Source organism: Suillus clintonianus, assembly GCF_016758775.1.
Source record: "Suillus clintonianus strain FC179 chromosome Unknown DEU56scaffold_211, whole genome shotgun sequence".
Lineage (NCBI taxonomy): Eukaryota > Fungi > Basidiomycota > Agaricomycetes > Boletales > Suillaceae > Suillus > Suillus clintonianus.
In genome coordinates, this window is record NW_024539435.1 from 13,365 (window position 1) to 32,990 (window position 19,626).

At 47.0% G+C, this 19,626-nt stretch overlaps 6 protein-coding genes across 6 annotated transcripts; all 6 read right to left on the reverse strand.

Moving 5' to 3' along the window:
• Nucleotides 1-6,862: 6,862 nt before the first annotated feature.
• Nucleotides 6,863-8,226, reverse strand: DEU56DRAFT_249886 (uncharacterized protein). Its single transcript, XM_041345292.1, has 6 exons — nucleotides 8,102-8,226; nucleotides 7,911-8,042; nucleotides 7,626-7,862; nucleotides 7,459-7,573; nucleotides 7,342-7,410; nucleotides 6,863-7,281 (listed from the first exon to the last, which is right to left on the reverse strand). The coding sequence occupies exons 1-6, from the start codon at nucleotides 8,146-8,148 to the stop codon at nucleotides 7,087-7,089; spliced, it is 795 nt and encodes a 264-aa protein (XP_041200787.1). The 5' UTR covers nucleotides 8,149-8,226; the 3' UTR covers nucleotides 6,863-7,086.
• A 904-nt stretch (nucleotides 8,227-9,130) lies between these two features.
• On the reverse strand, nucleotides 9,131-9,376 carry DEU56DRAFT_920241 (uncharacterized protein; the record flags this gene model as incomplete). The annotated part of the gene is made up of 2 exons (XM_041358406.1): nucleotides 9,131-9,142; nucleotides 9,191-9,376. 2 exons carry the CDS (start codon nucleotides 9,374-9,376, stop codon nucleotides 9,131-9,133), a joined length of 198 nt encoding a protein of 65 aa, XP_041200788.1.
• Nucleotides 9,377-10,084: 708 nt separating this feature from the next.
• Nucleotides 10,085-10,666, reverse strand: DEU56DRAFT_249908 (uncharacterized protein). Its single transcript, XM_041345293.1, has one exon. The coding sequence runs from the start codon at nucleotides 10,657-10,659 to the stop codon at nucleotides 10,183-10,185; it is 477 nt and encodes a 158-aa protein (XP_041200789.1). The 5' UTR covers nucleotides 10,660-10,666; the 3' UTR covers nucleotides 10,085-10,182.
• A 1,211-nt stretch (nucleotides 10,667-11,877) lies between these two features.
• Nucleotides 11,878-12,646, reverse strand: DEU56DRAFT_938982 (uncharacterized protein; the record flags this gene model as incomplete). Its single annotated transcript, XM_041358856.1, has 3 exons — nucleotides 11,878-12,358; nucleotides 12,408-12,467; nucleotides 12,518-12,646. The coding sequence occupies 3 exons, from the start codon at nucleotides 12,644-12,646 to the stop codon at nucleotides 11,993-11,995; spliced, it is 555 nt and encodes a 184-aa protein (XP_041200790.1). The 3' UTR covers nucleotides 11,878-11,992.
• A 72-nt stretch (nucleotides 12,647-12,718) lies between these two features.
• DEU56DRAFT_920244 (uncharacterized protein) lies at nucleotides 12,719-15,348 on the reverse strand (the record flags this gene model as incomplete). Its single annotated transcript, XM_041358407.1, has 11 exons — nucleotides 12,719-12,801; nucleotides 12,860-12,906; nucleotides 13,708-13,826; nucleotides 13,888-13,915; nucleotides 14,377-14,470; nucleotides 14,526-14,614; nucleotides 14,663-14,687; nucleotides 14,733-14,988; nucleotides 15,041-15,113; nucleotides 15,164-15,217; nucleotides 15,272-15,348. 11 exons carry the CDS (start codon nucleotides 15,346-15,348, stop codon nucleotides 12,719-12,721), a joined length of 945 nt encoding a protein of 314 aa, XP_041200791.1.
• A 987-nt stretch (nucleotides 15,349-16,335) lies between these two features.
• On the reverse strand, nucleotides 16,336-19,217 carry DEU56DRAFT_762369 (uncharacterized protein; the record flags this gene model as incomplete). The annotated part of the gene is made up of 14 exons (XM_041350681.1): nucleotides 16,336-16,482; nucleotides 16,520-16,625; nucleotides 16,790-17,011; nucleotides 17,064-17,308; nucleotides 17,527-17,562; nucleotides 17,619-17,765; nucleotides 17,820-17,881; nucleotides 17,940-17,986; nucleotides 18,089-18,582; nucleotides 18,637-18,673; nucleotides 18,771-18,886; nucleotides 18,942-19,022; nucleotides 19,080-19,088; nucleotides 19,137-19,217. 14 exons carry the CDS (start codon nucleotides 19,215-19,217, stop codon nucleotides 16,336-16,338), a joined length of 1,830 nt encoding a protein of 609 aa, XP_041200792.1.
• Between the last annotated feature and the right edge of the window lie 409 nt (nucleotides 19,218-19,626).

A 19,626-nucleotide genomic window follows, 5' to 3' on the forward strand; every position in this document is an offset into this window, starting at 1 on the left:
CATAGAGTCCCCCCAGTCTACATCTCCATCATCCAAACTCCATTGTGTATCGGTGCTTTCATCTACTGTAATCGACTCCATTATGCGGGTCTCGTTGTCAAGTGAATCTGTACTACACTTACTCTTTCCTGTATTCCTGATTCCTCTATCCTCCATCCTCTATTTCCTTACGCTCTCTTCTTCACCCCTGTCCCGGCACCCTTCATCTTGGATGCGGCAATCCCACCATCCTGAACTATCGACATAACCCTTCCTTCCAAATCCCCCGCTTTTTCCTTCCCTTCACGCTCATCCGTATATATTTTTTGGAAGATAGCTCCCTCGTCATTTTAGCAGTAGCAGGTTTTTTTTCGTCCAGTCGTTGGTTTGTATACTTACTTACGACGATACGTTACATGACATCGCGAAGGGCTTCGCGGATCAAGCCCCCCAATGGAGATGGTTGTATCTATCTATCTAACTTGCAAATTTTTGATTTGAGGCGTGAAGTGGGGGTCGGTAAGAGCCCTGCTGCTGGTGATTGGCGGTACCGTTCGGTTCTCGTGCCTCGCTCGCTTTGTGGAGGTGTTCTAGACGGGCTTATCGTGATAGATATCTCAGGTACGAATGGACTCGTAGATCTTGTGGGTGGTGCTTTCAAGTTTGAGTTTTTCGAGTCTGGAACAAGAACGAGTGTGCTACCCTCGATTGAAGCGGACCAAAACTACGGCACGCGTTTTCTCATTCCAGGGGTACGACCCATATTCAAAATACAAAATACAAAATACAATACACGCGTTAGTGGGTCTCCGCCGACGCAAGCACTAAGACGTCATAGAACTGAAAAAAGTAAAAGAATGACAAGTATGTACATACATACATGTATGGCCAACTGCGAATGGAGGAACGCACGCGCTTCATCTGAATCACGGAGGTCGCGGTCAAACATTGAGCCTCGCATCATGATGCGAACCGGTCCGAGGGAAGGGAATGAATTGGAGATTGGACAGGTACGATACGGGTGTTGGTCAACGAACGAGCGAAACGAACGAACGAACGAACGCGCTCAGCAGAACATTCGATATTCATCGCCCCCTGAGTGTGCGGGGATCTCGAGGACAAGAATGGTGACGCGTCTCCTGAGGGGAATTTTGATCGTTGGAGTACCGGGTTCGATATCATATCATGCGCACCTTCGTATCTTGTTGCCGTGGTATTGGATCCAGGATGAAGTTGGTAGCTAAGAACCGTGACGTTCTGACTTATCTATCTATCATGGGGTTGGAATGGGAGTGGGACGGGAAGTTTGAGCCGGGTAAGGTCAAGGTACTTACCTCTGGATTGATTCCGGGCAATAACACATGATGATCTATTCAATGATGATCAATTGTCGACAAGAAGAGGACCTTCAAAGCCAAGCGACCCCTCCATAGCGACTTCCTCGTAACCGCGACAAACTGTATTCCAATACATTCGGGGATGGAGAAGATGATGAAGCAATTCTGATGCGGTCGGAAAGTTCCTATTTCGCGAAATCCCTGGATGTGTCGAGTAGTTTACGTCGACGGATACGTGGTCATTGATTCCATTCCATTTTACTTACAGGGGAACTTCAACTTCGTGCAAGGGTCGAGTGCCTTCTCGAGCGTGATTCTGGAGCCATTACGCAGGGATCGCTAATTTAAAGTTTAAACCAAAGAATGCAAAAAAGAAAATGAACATCACGCCTCATGTGAACCCATAAGTATTTGGAGGACCGAAAGCAAGGTCCAATCAGACATATCGTTAACGTCGATCGCATGTTCTATTCTGTTCTGAATTTGAGCGTCTGCGTGCGCCCCAAGACGCCGTTATCAATTTCCTCATTCGTAACAAGCGTTGAGATCTCTAGGAGGGGAAAGACGAATTGAGAAAGAGTAGAAGTTATTATCGTACGTACCAGGGATGCGATCGCCTTCTTCGAAATTGTAGATAACTGAAATGAAAGACGAGATCGGAGCTCGAGACAATCACGTGCGGAAGACAGATATGTGCGAGGGGGGCGAAGAAGTGCGGGCATGCATATTCAATGAGGCTGCATTAACGTTTTGGATTTTGACTGTCAAGTGACAGCTGCGATGAGTGGATGAAAGGATGAAGAGATCGAGGTCCGTTCGTAGTGGCATTGGCATTGCATCGAGCGCAGAAGGTACATGCAATACTTGAACAAATCGAGGAGTATTCCAAGCTGCTGGTTCGCGGCTTTCTTCCGCCGCAGGCAGTCCGCTAGAAGGGTTGGACAAGTCGTCCACAGTTCTTTCAAGTATTGAGTTCGCCTAGTTTAACCTGCACCAATATTGATCTGCGGTTAGTGTATTAAGATTTCCTCCATGATACAATGGACTGCTCCTTGCGATCGTGATTAAAACCAACCGTACAGGCATGTGCCACAAGGATCAGCGCTTTGCTTGGATACGCCTCAATGTGATGATCTGTGCCTGAAAGAAAACTGGAGAGGTGAAAATCGAGCACGGACCGAGCACTTGAGGATCTTGGTTGCCGAAGCACAAGGGTCCGAGAGCCGTACAGGAAGACCGGGTAAGAATACCGACACTATTGCAATAGATATCATTGAAGCCAGTTTGATATGTTGTGTCTTACCGGACCACCGAAATGCTCGCGTCACATCCCTGAGCTAGACGGACGGCAATTGCAGAACCAAGACTTGTTGACATGGCTTCTGAGTTGCCGTTATCAATTTCCGCTGTCTATCATTACAAGCGTCGATATCTCTGGGAGGGGAAATACATATCGAGAAGGTGCAGAAGCTAGCTTAAGCCAGAGTAGAGTTATTCTCGTGCCAGAGATGCGACTGCCTTCTTCGAGGTAGATAGCTGAAATGAAAAATATGAAATCGGAGCTCGAGGTGATCACGTGCGAAAGAAAATGATGGTCAACAAAGTTCAACTTGGGACTCGGAGGAGCGAGCGTCCAACTGCGGTGGAGGAGATTTGAGGCCATTGTTTACAGTCTGTGCCCGTGTTAATTCTCTTTCGAGCTCGGGCTAACCACTGTTCATAACATGCGAGTGTGTTGATCCTCACCTGAGCGATCAAAATTATTGCTCGCCCGTCCTAGCTTGTGTCACAAGTTGTGAATGGTGAGCTGTGAGTGTGTTGATCCTTGAGCTCGACCCATGCTGATCGAATTCATCGTCCATCCGTTGTCAGACAGTGAGTGAGTGCAATTATCCTTTGTCGAGTTTGAGCCTGGGTGACTGAAGACATTGTCATCTGTTGACAGGCAGTGATCCATTTGGCAGAATGTGAGTATATTCATCCTTTCAGACCTCGAATCACAGTCACCGAACAAATAGCCGATCCGTTGATAGCTTATGAGTCTGCTCATCCCTTTTGTCAACCTACCCTACAACCTCGCTCATCAAGTGGAAGCAATTGCCGATCTGTTTTCAGGGTCAGTATGTTCATCCTCCGTCGACCTCGAGTCATGCTGATCGAACACATTGCTTATCCATTGACAGCTTGTGAGCTTGTTGATTCGCCGTCGAGGTTGAGCCATGCTGATGAAGCTATCACCCATCCGTTCAGTCTGTGAGTGTGTTTATATACCTTCGAGCTCGAGCCTTGCTGACCGATGATATCGCTGATCCATCGACAGTCGGTAAATTTCCTCATCCTCATTCGAGCTCTAGTGTTGCTTACTTGTCACATTACTCGTTCACTCACAGGAAGTCAATGTTTTGTTTCTTCGTAGAGCTCGAGCTTTGCTTGTCACTCACATTGCGCACCCCTTAACATGCTGTCAGTGTCTGATCCCTTGAGTCTTGCTCACCAACAAACATTGCTGATCCATCGATAGGACGTCAGTTTGTCTATCTTTCCTTTACCTCGAGCCACGCTGACCGAAGATATCATTCATTGACAGGATGTGAGTGTACTGGTCCTCGGCAGAGGGAGACGATTTTCAAGTTTCCATCGTAATTTCACCAGCTTAACCGCGACCAACGTGTAATGATGAGGTCTGGGTTATTCTCTGTGGTATGTCAAATAAGTTACAGACTACCAACAATTCTCGTGTTGAAAATCACCAGGCTCTGGCTCATCACCGTTGGAGACAATCGTTCAGCTTGGTAGACTTGAGCCCTTAACCCTCCAGCACTCCACGATGTCGAACCATCAAACGCGCTGATGAAGTCTTTACTTGGTACGAGCTCCGTTGATACGAAGTTCCACTTAAAGTCATCCGACTCCAAGCCTTGTTCGCCAACGACGTTGTTCTGACAGCACGCTCCGAATTTTCCGCCGAACGTAAGCTATTATTTCCGTCAAGGTGGTGAGCTCGCTTATCCGTGTTGGACAGTATCGTCCAAGCGGGATGACCTGACGCCATGTTGGTCTATTTCGATGGTGGCTCAGCGTTCGAGGATGGCATGCCCCTTGATGACTACGGATACGATTCTCGCAGCGATCGTGAAGATGAAGAAGAGGAAAAAACAACTCAAACGCCAATCAGCGACAACACTGCCGTCCTCAAGGGTAAGTAATTCAAAAGAAGATCAGCAACGTAGATTCTGACGTCTCTTGCAAGGAAACATAAGCGAATCGGATGACGATGACGGTGGCTTACTTGCCGCGGCGGATGCTAGGTCCGCAATCGACTCAGCACTCTGTGATCCCATCTTAGCCAGCCCACCACAAGCTCCAATCCCTATTACTTCTGCCCTAATCCAACATAAACTACCAGTTGTCCACTGCCAGACCATACTGGTACAGGTACGGGACATGGCCTTCAGGATGTAAGTAACATGCTGTCATACTGGTGGCAGGCCTTTCATTTTGTGTGTGCAGGTGGAAAGCGCTCACCGAAGTCCATGTATCGTTTAGCGTGCAAGGTTCGAGTCATTTTACCTGGTGCTCTTCACATACTAACCCACAATCGTCAGGTTCAACTTGACAGTGACCTCCACCATATGCGCGAATAGAACTAGCGGAGAGACTCCCTCAGTAAGTTACGTAGAAGAATATTATATTTGATAAGTACCTAGAGGAGGGACTTGCTCGTGTAAACCAGTGACAGGTTGTGAGCGCTCAGTACCGTATGCATCGATGTACAAGAGGTGCAAGTACGCTTCCAAAGTCGTCGATGACATTAAATCTGGGAGGGAACTCCCGACGAAGGAGCAAATTCAGCGTCACACGGATCCCCATGCGACACTTAACAAGGCCCGTTGGGCTACGGCTCGGACCAACACTTCGAGTTGTTGACATTGTATGTACTCCGAGTCGGCGTTGTCAGCACAAGCATCAGGCAGCTTCGTCGGGGACTGTTTCACCTATCAAGGCAGAGAAATATAGGTTAGTATTTCGTACATCATTCTATAGAATATTTAATTTGTGCCGTGCGGCGTGGATAGACCATATCTAGTACTTGGCCCAACGGCTTCCACTGTGGGAAGTAAAAACCATTAGATTAAGTGACAGTGGCAATGAATGTGTTGAATTCACTCCCAGTGTCACTTAATCTCTGGTTACTTGCATTCATTGACAACTGGGGACATTGAATTTTACCCTCGAGAATGTAGGGGTATGAAATTCATTGTCAAAATTTTAAGGACACTGAATCACATTAGCAAATCACATAGTCCCATTTTTTCCATTTTTTTCCATAATTTACTTAGCAAACAAATTCAGTGACCGAGGCAGCTAAGGAGAATAAGGAGTGATTTTGTACTTATATTTATTCCTACAGACGGCTGCAATAAGCAATATTAGTTGTGCCTGAACTTTCTTGAACACTCCACCTTTCTAGTATTTTGCATATAACTTACTAAGATCTCAACCAAAAAATTTCATGAGACGATGAATAGACTACCCTTAACAAGGACTGCAACTTTAATTTTTATCGGAATAATTCCCACGGTGTACCATATTTATCATATGAGTAGATTATCATATTTTATTCTAAGTCTTTTATTCTAAGTCCCATGGGTATGGTACATATATCGATTGCTGCATAGATATATACAAGGTCATGTAGACTAGTGGTAAGTAATGCTCAAATGCGTGAGAATTGATTATGTGATCTCAGCTGAGCTTGCGTGGTCGGGACTCGTGAGTTCAAACCAGGCAAGTGGCAAAGATTAGGGATTAATTTTTTTTCTTTGTGTGACAAAAAAAAAACTTGAATATGACAATGAATTTGGATCAGACAATGATTATCACCCCAACATTAAATTCATTGTTTGTCAATGAGCGATTCAGTGTCGCACGGCGACACTGATTTACATCAACTGTCAATTAATGTCCTAGCTTTCAGCACTGATCATAAAGGTCTTTGGTTTTGATATTCATTGTCTCCACTACCCTCAGTGTTCTGAATCCTGATTTGGTGAAGTATGGGCAAAAGGATACCATACTTACCGGATTTCATACAGACCTCAACTGCCTAACGATCCACCCACTAGATGTTACCTACTCGTACAAGCAGGCAAGCAAATTGAACATCTGTCCGGGTGGCTTATCAAAGCTGGATTCCATGAGGTAGTCGTGAACGAGGCTACGCTACAGGTTATACACCACGGAAACCTACGGTGCAAGTAAAGAGATGACTCCATTTTTTTCTAATTTGTCGAGCGGCGTAAGGAGAATCGCACTGATCAACCAGCCGGATACTCGTATACCATCAACATTTTTATGGCACCTTTCATCCGATTATGAACTTGTTCCGATCCCTAGCTAAACTATCTGAACGTGCAAATGCATTCAATTCGAGTCGGACGGCCTATCAGACTACAATCTATGAACGGATGAATGTTGGACAGCAAATTCAGAAGTGTGCGCCACAAATTTTACTATCCCGAAGCCAGATCTTTGTACTCATGTTTTCCAGTGAACTCAAATATATTGCTCTCATGGCATAAACACGACAGCGTCTGTTGATTATTACATAAGTGTAGGGAATTTTCCGGTAGTATGCATGGCAAGGTATCTCTAGGGCGGGGTGGACGACAGTACACCCGCGCCTGTGGACATACGTGCTCAATAAATGTAGATCTGTAGATATACCAGCAGTATATGCATGCGAGAGGGTATCTCTGAATTCAAAACTTCACCTACCACACTTGGTAGATCTTATCCCCTCTGTTACAAGGCATGAAACTACAATATCGTCCATATAAGGTCGCCCCTCCGTTGTAATATCCAATGTCTGAAGCTGCCCCTTCTGTTTGCTTGGATGGAATGTAGCAAGAATCGGTGGGTCCTTCACCGCGGTCCCGTACCGAGTGCACAGGACGGAAAGCACCTATTTACCCAGAACATTTGTGAGAAAATCGCTCGTTCGCTCAAAGGCAAGAAGTCGCACTGTTTTCCCCAAGAAACTTGTTTGCCACAGGAGAGGCATTTCCTTGTCAAAACGCCATATATATTGCCCCTGTATAACATGGGAACATCATGTTTATTGAATGAGGTAATGACTTACCTTTTCGCGTTTTCCTCGTTGGATATGAATATCCTCAAGATAAGCCATCTTAGGCTCCGTTGAACCTGTGTATTCAACAGTCCCGAGATAACCATCATCCTGTAATATGGACCGTCTATGAAGGTGCATCAGCAGAAGATCGTCGAGGGAAATTTGAAAGACCAAACTGTATTTCTGCAATGACTTGGCCTTGCTCTGTTCCTCTGCGAATAGTTGTGGTAAATATCTGAGGTCTGAAGCAGTCGCTCGAGACAGAGATATGATATAGAGGACGAGAACTTAAAGAGAGCGCATGGGGTAAAAGCACCATAGTGTTTGGACCGAAGGGTGAGAATGTGAATGGCCCTGTTGCTTCGGCATCAGATGAAAATGGTCCTCTTTCTGTTACGTTAGCTGCATAGTTTCTGTGGAAATGTAAGACCAAGTTGGTGGTTAGGAATAATCAATGAGACCTTGCGGTGAGAGTATCAGACGATAAATTGGTCGAGGGAGCTAACACCGCCAATGGTGCTACCATTAAAACTCTTGGGTCTTCTTCTGCTTCTTCTTCTTCCGGTATTAAATGCTGAAGTGCGGTGTCGTAACTGGAAGCCAAGAGTCAGGATTGTAGATCGAATCATTAACTGGATGAAAGGCCACGTACCTTGGAGGTGCACTGCGTGTGGACTTGATGGAGTCAGCGTCCGACATGTCTTACAGCGAAGTTGAAAGTCAAGGTTGAGACTCGACAACCTAGCTAAGCACGATTTATATATCCCGTCTCACTGGATTCTATTTGTGAATAAAGCTGTACAGTGTATCCAAGAAATGCAGACCGATGATTCAGATAAAGCAGGTAGTCGTCAAGGTAACATGCAGTCCACTAATGCCTGCGAGGTACAGCCGCGCTAAAAACGTGGAGGACCGACTGAAGCTTCGCCAGCATCTCCTCCCACTCGGCATCAGGATCGGACAGTGCAGTGATGCCCCCCCAGCACCAACAACCCAATGCTCTGGCTCGTGAACACCGGGGTAGAAATCGGGGTTATTGAATTTCGTCCACGAATGAACATCGCATTCGTGCCGGTCATCATATTTGAAGCAACTTTGGATGGTAACAGACCAGTCACCGCCGCCAACACAGTAACCAAAGATACCGGACAGGCTACCTATGGAGTTTAGTAACAATTGAATCAGGAACAACTCTACAAGACATTGTAAGGACAATATGTCCTTATGCACCGAACCAACTCAGAATCAAGGAGTTCGAACTTATGACAAGCTCGAACACAGCCACGTGACTCATTGATGCGAAGAGTTGAACTCTTCGCATCCGAGTTACGTGGATACATTCCTTCTTACTCTCTTTACCTACCGTACCATATGCTCGAATCCCATCATCACCGTCTCTCGCCGACTTATTTTCCAGTTCCATGCGCTACATACTCGACTCTCGGTTTAATCGTTCGGATCAAAAATACTTATATACCGCAACATGTGCGCTCGTTACCTTAGCAGAATCAGACACGCTGAATTCCCGCTCCACGCACGACGAAAGACCCTCTCAGCAAACACCCTTAAAAGAATCTACGCACTTCGAAGTCTCGTCTCAATTCCCCATCGAACTATAAGTCAGCCTTACAACATACCCGACGGTAAGCTGCGTCTGAGAACCTCCCACCCCCGCGCGCCGTTAGCATAGTGGCTGAGAGTTTGATCAGCACCGTTTGCCGAACTCTTCGATGACACTAACAAGCTGCCATATTGTCTTGTATTCGTCCACAGTGTAGACCTGTTTAACTTCCATATTCTCCCCGACGGCTCCATGCAGATCATCGGCTACTTCTTTCCGGCTACCCTTGAGCGCATGCTTAGGAACAGCGCGGGTAATATGAGGGCCTTTCCGCACGGTGCCTTTGATGGGACGCAGTTGATACATGGTTCCAGGTGGACAAGAGAACGAGAGAAACCTCCAGTGATGAAGCCGGTAAATTTGTTGGATACAACCGAAGGTAAGCAGCGTGAGGAACGGGGTCGAGCTCGCGAAGATGTTTATAACGTTTCCAGGACGGTGAATTAGTTGACGAAGCCTAACGGATCGTTCAAAATGATGGGAGTATTAGATGTCAGACACAGCTCATAGGATTCTCCGGCGAAGAGGTGCTCCTTCGCAAGATTGATGCGAAATTTATAGAGGTTCTGTTAAAATGACCGCAGACGTATTTGGTCGCGCGTTGGTTGGATAAGGCGTAGTATTAAATATGTTGAATAATTACGGGCGACAGAGTGAAGCTGGCAGCCATTGCTGTCAGCTATTCGCGTCGTCGCCTTCCACGATAGATTGGAGATAGATGTGTCCAGAAGTCGAGTCGAGAATGATGCTACGCTCTATGAACACAAGGTTGACGTTGGAGTGTCGCGCCCGGCTGGATACCCTGTGGGGTGAAACTTTGAGAGATTCACTGCCGAGTTCGTTGCTGAGGTACACAATGAGGCCACTCCAGAACGGGATTTCTGATGAACCGCTGGTGACCTTGAGCTTGTTCATGAAAGAAGTAAATTAGGACCATTTTCTAGATGAACAAAATTATCTCCAATGTGTATGTGACTCGCATGGACATGCAGGTCAGGCATCCGATGATAGTGAACCAGCCTGGCTGTGCAGCAGATTCCAGCATAACGAAGGGAGACGAGTCATTGTCGATGCCCAAGACCTCGCATATGGAACAAACAAGCCTGGGATGCTTAATTGTATCGTGGAAACGGATAGTGGCGTGTTGATACGAGGGGTGTTTGGAGATGGGCGAACGGATGGCCACGGAGTGCCCAAAATTCCTTCTGCCTTCTGATTCTATGGGCGTGTAACTCGCCCACAAGAACGGGGTTCAGGTCCGCGCTAATACCCCTACCGCGTGTGAGAACTGATTCGGGATGATACTGAACGACCCAGAAGGCTCGAGTGCGATGTCTAATGGCCATTACTATCCTCCCATTCTCCTCGTCATGTGTCGATGCGAATTCTTCAATGTTCTTGGCACCGTTCAGCTTGACGTGGAGGGAGTAACGAACGCCATCCACAGGACCGACGCCCTTGGATATATCTGTGGCAGTGTGCTCGACAGCAGATACTTGACCGTGCTTTGCGACAGAGAGCCTGCGTAGGACATCCCAGAAGCTCAGGTTCCTGGAAGTCCGACGGCATTTTCCGAACATGAAAAACATGCAGGGCAGTCTAAGGAACTGGCAAGAGCTTTGCATTAATTTTCTCTGTTCACTTCCTTACATATATCACGTGCTGTTGACATCGATAGCATGGTCACCGGTGGTGATCATGATGATGAAGCCCGTCTGCCTTGACTTCAGATCTGAAGTGTTTATGGTTATTGGCCCTTGCCAACACAACTAGACTTGTGACTGTAAATGGGATATCGTACAACGCAGATACAACTGGCTTTCCGAGATACGAAAAGTGCTCTCGAGCAGCCCCGTGAAGCCGCGCACGAACCGAGGTTACTGGCAGACGTCCACATGATTGCCAGGTTCCTAATGCAGAAGGAACAACTGTCTTCTTTCTGTTGGGTCTGAGGCTACCTCCTTGCAACTGATGTTGAACAAGATGTCCGTCCTACTAGTGTCTTATCCCAATCGACCTCTGGAGTGTGGAGAGCCATCGCACCAGCTGATAGTGGTAATCTCATGGGCCTTATGCGGTGCTAATTCAGCCATGTCACCCTCCGAGTCCATCACGGAATCGGGCTGGAGATGCTTTAAATAGATATTTATGCCAAAATCAAATAAAAAATGCGCAGATTATATCCAAAGACAGAGTATTGTAAAAACATCAGCATTATAACGTCAAACAACAATACATTGCAAGAGGACTTCAATTCTGATGAAGCATCGTAGGTCTCGCAACTGTGACAGTCAGCAGATAAACACTTGAAGGAAGACCCGCATCTCTGCAAAATGATGGTCACCCGCTGTACGAGCTTGACTTCGTGGTGGCTGTTTGTAATCAGATGCAGTCGGCAGACGAGAGCTACAGTATCCTTATAATAGTTATGCATTATCGTCATCCCTCACCGTTGTGGAGTGTCTATGCAAATGCTTTGCAATATCCTCACAATATCCTCGCAAAATTTACGTTGTACTGAACGTTTTAACCTGGGCCAGTGAAAACAAGACTTACAAAAGCGAATTTTTCACCTAAGAAAAAAAAGCGCCGCGGTATGATAGAAGTCAGCCCTTGCTCATGATTGAAAAAAATCTCCCGGAAGATGAGATCTGCAGCCGAGCGACATGCTTGTGAGGTATCGAGCGTTGAACACAAGGACATAGAATATACATTAAAACCATCGAGGTATGAGTGTCGAACACAAGTACATAAAATATACATTAAAACTGTTGAAAAGCAACTGCGCGGGTGCGCAAGGAACGAAAGAGCAGAAACGTCCAAATCGGCATACAATGTACCCCGTTCTACATGCCATAGGCGTAGCTCTGATAAGGATCATTCAATGACCCGGCAACACCGACCGTGCCAAAAGGGCTCACGTTAGCATATCCAGCAACGCCCGTATAGCCAGTGGCTTGGGTATGAGGGGGGTGTCAGGCTCGTGCTATGAGGAGAGGTGCCTTGCAAGACATATCCGTCGATCGAACGCGCCTGAACACCGTGCATTTGGGGACCGAGGCGAGAATGGCCGTAGGAGCCTTGCGCTTGGATACCATACAAGCCTCCCTGGGCATAGACATCAGCAACACTGGTAGGGTGCATTCCCTGGGGGATGTACCGGGCCCCTGCATTGTGGTGACCGTGACCATGATAACCGGGGTTGCCACCGTAATGGCCAGAGTTGCCCATGAGCATCATGCCATAAGGGGCATGATAGCTGAAGTTCTCGACGTTGGCCTGTTCCCGCTGCAACACGGTTTGGATCGTAAGGAGTGTTGCGGATTAAGGGAAGGACTGGGCGAATGCTTTTGAGGAGGAGCATACGCTGCGCAGGATCGGCATAGTCTAGCGCGGTCTACAAGAATGTCCAGCCCAAGCGACAAATGCACAAAAGAAAAATGGTACCTGCACACAATAGTTGCCATACGAGTTGCGAAGTAGTTTCTCCAAGCGGGAGCGGTTGAGTAGCTCTTCAATCGAAATTTTCCTGGTACTGTGTTCGGCCACACAAGATGCACCAGTCCCAGTCGGCATGAAAACGTCCATCAAGATTTAAAAAAATGCTCACTTTTTGAACGAGCGCCAACGCGTTATAAGTGATATCGCTCACAAGCTGGATGCGCTGGTGGTCCGAAGCGTGGTCAATGCAACGCTGCAGAACCCAGCATCCATGGGGGGTGGGTAGCGACCTGCCCAATCAGATGTGGCGCGATGATAAGTCAGCTCGCTCGTTCAAGCATCACTCACCTTTGATAACCTCTTCTCGAGCGAGGGAACCCACATAGAACGCATAACTGGTGGAATCAATAAGATATTTTTATTGATTGGGGTCCGGGGCGCTGATAGGTCAATGTTCGGGTTGATCGTAGTGCAGCACCAAGAAGGATGTTTCTGTGATTGATGGCGGGAAGAAAGGGTGTTGTCGATGGTCGCTGCGTCGAGAACTCGAACTCAACATCCACTGGCAAGTCTTTCAAACTCCGATTTATTTACTGTCTATGATACTAAGTAGAGATCACCAATCGTGACTCGTTGTCACACGGGAGAAGCACTGAGAAGCAACGAAGTTTTTAGAATGAATATGAAACGCTAAGATATGATGAAGGAACAGCTAGAATCTCCCTACGACGTACAGAAGGCTAATATGCATCGTTCGCGGTCCGTTAGCCATTAATGCGTTGCTCCAATACAGGAGTCGTTCCTCGTCACCGAATCAGGCCAGGACCGAAACTGGCTATCGTCAACGGAAGTATGAGGCCCGCTCCAACAACGAGCGCCAGCACGCATCCAATCCTTGCAGACAAAGATAGTCCGAATTCAGCAGTAAATACACCTGCCAGAAATCCGAGGATGGAAAATCCCAAACTGCAGTGGTCCCCGTGAGTAATGAGACATTTTGATCCAAGTTTTAATTACCTCGTCAGGTACAAAAAACTCGGTATACTTGCGATGATAGCAAGACTGGCCATCTTCTCCTGTAGATAATACACCTGTCAAGTTGATAACGTCAGGCCCGTGTTACGGAAAATGAAATCGTTCGAACCGCAAAGTCAAGGGATCTTAACCTGTGACCAAAGTGTTGTGCTATTGCGCACCCGATAATACAGTAGAAACTGAGAACGAAGGAGATAGAGCACATCGTTTTCGTGGTAAGTTGCGTGCCCAAACCTGGGACAGCAAGGATGCTGGCGTTGACGGCCATGATGACACTTGCCTGTCAGAGCAGACGAAGTCATAGTAAGCATGTTCATTTAGGTCCGCGACAGAGCACTTACCACGGTGGTTTGAGCTTTAGCCTGGGCACTGAAATTGTCAGTAAAACTCCTTATGTCCACCACATTCACGAGACCATCAACGTAAATCGTTTTAAAGGCGTCTAAGCATCATCAATGGAATCCAAAGCATGGCGGCTGCAGCGCCAGCGATCAAGGGAGAATCTTCGAGGTCTCTGCGTTTTTCGGCCAGTGAGTGCATTCGTATCAGGCGAGCTTCGGGTTGGCCATAATGGTTCAGGTATTCGTGATGACCTGTTTTGATCGCTTGATTCAATGACGTATGGTATGAGAAAACGGGATCGTACGGAGCATATGCAATATTTTGCCTCGCGAAAGATAAGTTTTCTGATTGCCAGCTACCTTAAAGCTCACGCACCACATATTGCAAACACCTGGTCCCTTCATGGTCCCATCAGGTTCTGCAAGTTCCTCTGTGTCAGTCATCAATTGATAATATTAATGTGGGTTGAACGGTGAAGATAAAGGTACGTGCCAGCAATGATCAGCTCATCGGTCATTTCCTTCATCTGGTCCAGAGTCCAGAATATTGAAGCCGCTGTTGACTGTTCAATGGCCAATGCTTCTGTTTGTTGTTGAGGGTACTTTCGATCGGGCCTCTATAACGCTAAATAACTCACCTACGCGATACCAGTTCAGCTGAATTCGCAAAGCTCTTACTTCGGAGAGGGGTATTGTGATTTCGTGAGGAAAATATTCGGCATGTTTCCTACTCAATCAGTAAGAAATGTTCCGTGTCAGTATAACAATCGCTTACCAAAATTGAGCCTCCAGTTCGAGTCCTGTACAATCAAGTCTAAGAATCAATGGACAAAAAAGGGACGTACTTTTATGATTCCAGTGCGATGCCATAGATTCCTGGAAAAGAAGGTAGCCATTCACTGGCTCCACCCAGGTAATGATATGATTTTCTGGGACGACGTAATAGTACGGATAGACTTCCTTCTCTTGCACTACGATCGGCTCCACGACTAGCAAATATCCCTTTCCGTTTAGCTTGGCTCTTGACGCTCTGACCCAGGACTCAAGCCTCCGGAGCCGTTCCTCTGAACAAGTCCTCAAGTTCATTTCGGCGAATGTTTTCTTTATTAGAACAAAGTGAGCGTGTAAAATTCAAATACTAGCCCGCACTCACCATTCCCGCATTGTAGTTGTATACGGCTCCTGACGGGTGAACCAGCTCGGTCCAACCCCCGTGCATCTCGGACCTGTTGATGCCGCGGTTAGATCAACATTGTCAGTAACAAAGGTTACCAACTGAGGCAATTCGATCTGCATCATGTCGATGTCATAGTTGCGCTGTAGAGAATCCCTATGTCATTGTGTGAGTACTCCGTGTTCGTCCTGTAATATTGACGACACTCACGGTGACCGTGCCATTTCGGTGTACCGCCCGAGTTGTGTAGGCCAGATAGGAATACTGCAATCGAGCAGCTGCGACATCTATCAAACAATTCTTTTAGCTGGGGTCTCGCTAGACAAATAGCTTTAGAGCTCGCGGTTGAACAAAGTACGTACCGTCACCGTCGTGGCCATCGTTCGTTCAACATTCACACGATGATAGTGAGGTATTGATATTTTTATATTTCACGCCACGCACGATTCTGATCATAATACCTCCGCTCGGAACAACCCTGAAACCAGGGTCCATGGATATAATTAGCGAAGGCAGTTGGAGTGATCATGAGGGATATAGGATATAGTAGGTGACATATAGCAAGATCATTATGGTACTGTGCTAGTATGTATGCAGGCCTATTGGAAAAATCAGACCGATTGTGATCTTGCGCGGAATCTGATATGTGCTAAATTACTGTACAATTGTTGTAGCGCTGAAATGTGGGGGGATTTGAAGATCTATGCTACAAGCTGGATATCTCATGATGGATGATGGATATATGGGATGTGTCAGGCCCTGCTATATGCGTAAACGCCTAAGGCGTGACAATCATCCCGAGTCCGAATCATTATAGCTATGTACATAGATGGCGTGTGTGAATCATGGTTGTGCTAATGAAATTCGCGTGACGTACCCGAAGCATTGCTCTCGCTTTATTCACAGCATGGATGAACGTTATCTTTAACGTCACGACCCGGACGGCGCGTGGGCAGGACGGCGACCGATTGAACGGGACGCTGTATATCTCGGGTAAGCCATCGGTGAGAAGTTCCTGACAGACTCACCGAATCGAACCACAGATCAACTTGCGTCTGATAGAAATCGTTAGTTTACTGTTGCTGATTACAGTCGTTACTTACCAAAACTTTCCTGCCTTTCAGTGGCAGCGATCCTCTACAGGCCGCGTGGTTTGTGCGGGACATCTGTGTTATGATATGTTACGATGCGGGGTTTGACGGTTCGACAGGGGCTATTTGCCGTAAGTAATGCAAATGGTAGTTGTCGTGTATTGGCGTGGGTAAGGCGGGTGATCAATTGTCTATAAGCGGAACTTCAATTCTGCCCAGGTTAATTTCTAACTCCGAATGTATCTGACTGTTTGCCGAGGTTTGCCGGACGGGAATACCAGCCAGCCGTACTTTGGGCCGTACTGTTCCGCCGATCAGTGACGTAGTTAGCTAAATAAATATTGTTTAAGTGCTGGAGCGCACTCACCCATGGCATGATGCGAATTTGAACCTCTTGTGATCGTATCTCAATACCATGCAGTGTTTGACTGCGCTGCCAATTTCGAGCTCTGTGCGATGTGTGGCTCTTCAAGCTTCATAGTCGGGCCAATAAACGTTTAAGACTTGTTTCCAGAAGACGAGCCAAAATGCATGGGATTACGGCTTTCTGGGCATACAGGACAGCTCCAAAGATTGTTATACATGGATTTAGTACAAGATGGCATACGAAAAAAGCGGCGCCGTACGTCCTATTTACTTGCGCGAGAATGATGACATGGGCAAGTCCCACGCGACTCTCAGAGACTTCGGGGAACTAAAGCCGTTGCTATTGGGAAGCGCGCCAAACTGATCAGAGGGGATTGGCTGAACAACGATAGGCCGAACGTCTTCCAGGACCATTCGCCTGTCACCAGTAGTGTCAGAGATAGTGCTTTTCGCAAGTCGCGACTTTGCAGCGATCTGAAGAACATTAGAACTCCTAAATGTAGATCATGATGAGCTAGGTAAAACAGTGCACATATGAAATTTACGTTATGAAGGGGAGACTCCTCACGGCCTCCGAGAACGTTGGATACATGTGTGGGTGCTCGTACATATGGTCTAGAGCCGCCATGATAATGGCATTCATCGGCGCTGGTTCCAGGATATTAGCGCTGGCGTCGATATCGATGTTCACCTCGACCTCGGCCTCAGCTTCGTTTCCGACCTCGGCTTCGCTCATGATCTTCCTCTTCTTTAATTCATCCTTCACCATGAGAAGTAGAATATGGTAAACCTGACATATTGATGCAAATTTCGTTAGTTCGATACAAAAGGGTAAGGGGAAGAAAGACTTGCGAAAGTCATTAAATTTCCAGCCAGGTGTTGGGCTAAACAATTGAACCTTGACAGAACCTCTTCTGGAAAAAGGTCGCCGATTCTTCCATTGGAATTTCCATCCGATAACCCGTCGACAGGGTACAAAAGGGACCCCCACAGAATTTCTCGAAATACCTGGTGACTTATGAGGTCCGAAATTGCTTGCTGGATCTGGAAAACAAAAACGCTTGAGGTCAAATTATGCTAGTTGGTCTGCAGTCTCTTACCTGAGAGGATTGGCCCGAGTTAAGAGCCAGAACGAAGGAGATAGCCTTCTCGATCGTCTTGGTACCGGCAAAGTCGGGGTGCGCTGACATCGCACCTTTCAGGATTTTTCCTAGGTCCGATTTGGCACTGGAGAACGACTTAACCAGCTGCTCAAATTAGTTCCTAGGAGGAAGCGAAAGCAAGGACAAGGGAAAACATACACTTAAGCGAAGCACAGGCCATCCAGCAGACACGGTTTCGGTCTCTGAAATCCTCGCGATCACTGATCAAACTGTAAGATAGCGACACATAACGAAACACCCAAAATGCAAGACACCGACCTGGGTGGGACTCCATGTCCTCGTAGGTCTTGTGAGTCATGTTTAAACTAGTGAGAAAACAAATCGTTATCAGACGTCGCATGCTTGTCGCAGAAATCCGAAATGGGTTTCCGGAAGCTCCGGTCCACAACCCGCCTATGAGCAAGCACCTTGTTAGCGTGATTATTCGATTCCAGGGCGTCCTCCTCATGTAACGAAGTATTTGTGAGCGGTTGTTCTTGTCCACGCCGGTATTGGTGGAGTCTCTCCATTCCAGGCTGGGATACATGGTGTGTTGCTGCTCACCGAAGGCTAGCTCGAGTTGTGTTTCATTTGTGTCCTCTGGAATGAGATACTCGTCAACGGCGCTTGCAGAATAGCCAGTGGAGTGGTCGTAGAAGTTGAAGTCACTGTATGCAAGATCAGTGTAATCCAAACATGGCGCAGACGTGCCAATGACAGGCATTTCAGCAGCATGTTGAAGGACCGGATCAGCGAGACCGAAGTGCTTGAGGGGTGGATGTCCCGATGAAAATGGCATAGATGCGCTAAAGGAGGCTGTCTCCACAGCACACGAATCAGGGACAACGAGATGCTCGGGAGGTGGATATCCGAATGGAAACGGAGCATGATGGAATTGTACCGATGCGTTCAACTCTGGAAGCTATCAATGTGACGATGAAGACATGTATGATTACAACTAAATAACAAAACTCACCAACCACGAAGGAAGCGCTAAGCCTCTGACACCTGGTCTGCAACAGGTAGAATTGATTGATCGAACGTAGGCACCGCTCTCCAACTGATTTCGCAATTGAATAAGCGAACTGTCTGGGGAGGCGAAGCTCTCACCGTTGTCGCGAATAAATTGTGGATATGGTGCATATCCCCCCGCCGGGGACAACTAGCGTTCCAACCTGTTGAAGTACATGAATCCAAGGCTGATCATTCTCGAATACTTTGTCACACTACGAACGAATCAATACGATGAGAGAATTATTTGATTTGAGGAGACAAACTCACATAGATGGGGTAGATGTGAGTGTAGTCGGCCAAGTATCCGATGAGAACGAATTCTGCCCCCGTAAAAGTGACAAACGGATGCTAAAATCGCAGGTTAAAAGGAAACAACGGCTGCAGCGCTGATGGACGGCGACGAACCACTTCGTTCTAGAGGGAAAGATTCAGCGGATGATTTGTAGTATAGAGCTTACTTACAGTGAGTTGTATGAGGCGAAGAACGGAATTCCGTTGTGGCATGTATAGCCACACATTAGACATTGACGGAACACTGTCCATGATTAGGGTAGCAGGCAAGCGAATTGGCAACAAACGAAGACCAACCATGTATTATAAAGACTGGCCATGCATTATCAATGGCCGGAAATCAAAGATGGTCACAAGCGAATAGCTAAGAATGCATGGTAGGCAGGGGCGGTGGGCGAGGCGGTGGGCAGGAATGGTGGGCAGACGTGATGGACAGTCATGAGTAATGAAAATTGTGCCATCGAGTAATGTAACACATACTACTTCACATTAAGGCCGACGAGGAATTCAAATCGCGCCCATCGACTGGCGTCAGTTGCTGTGATGTAACATTAATTTTCGTAATCAAAATCGAGGGTGCAGTCCATGAACATCTCATCTAGCGCCTCGATAATCGATTCCGTGCTCGCATTCCTTTCTGGCCCCAAAAAGCACGGCTCCT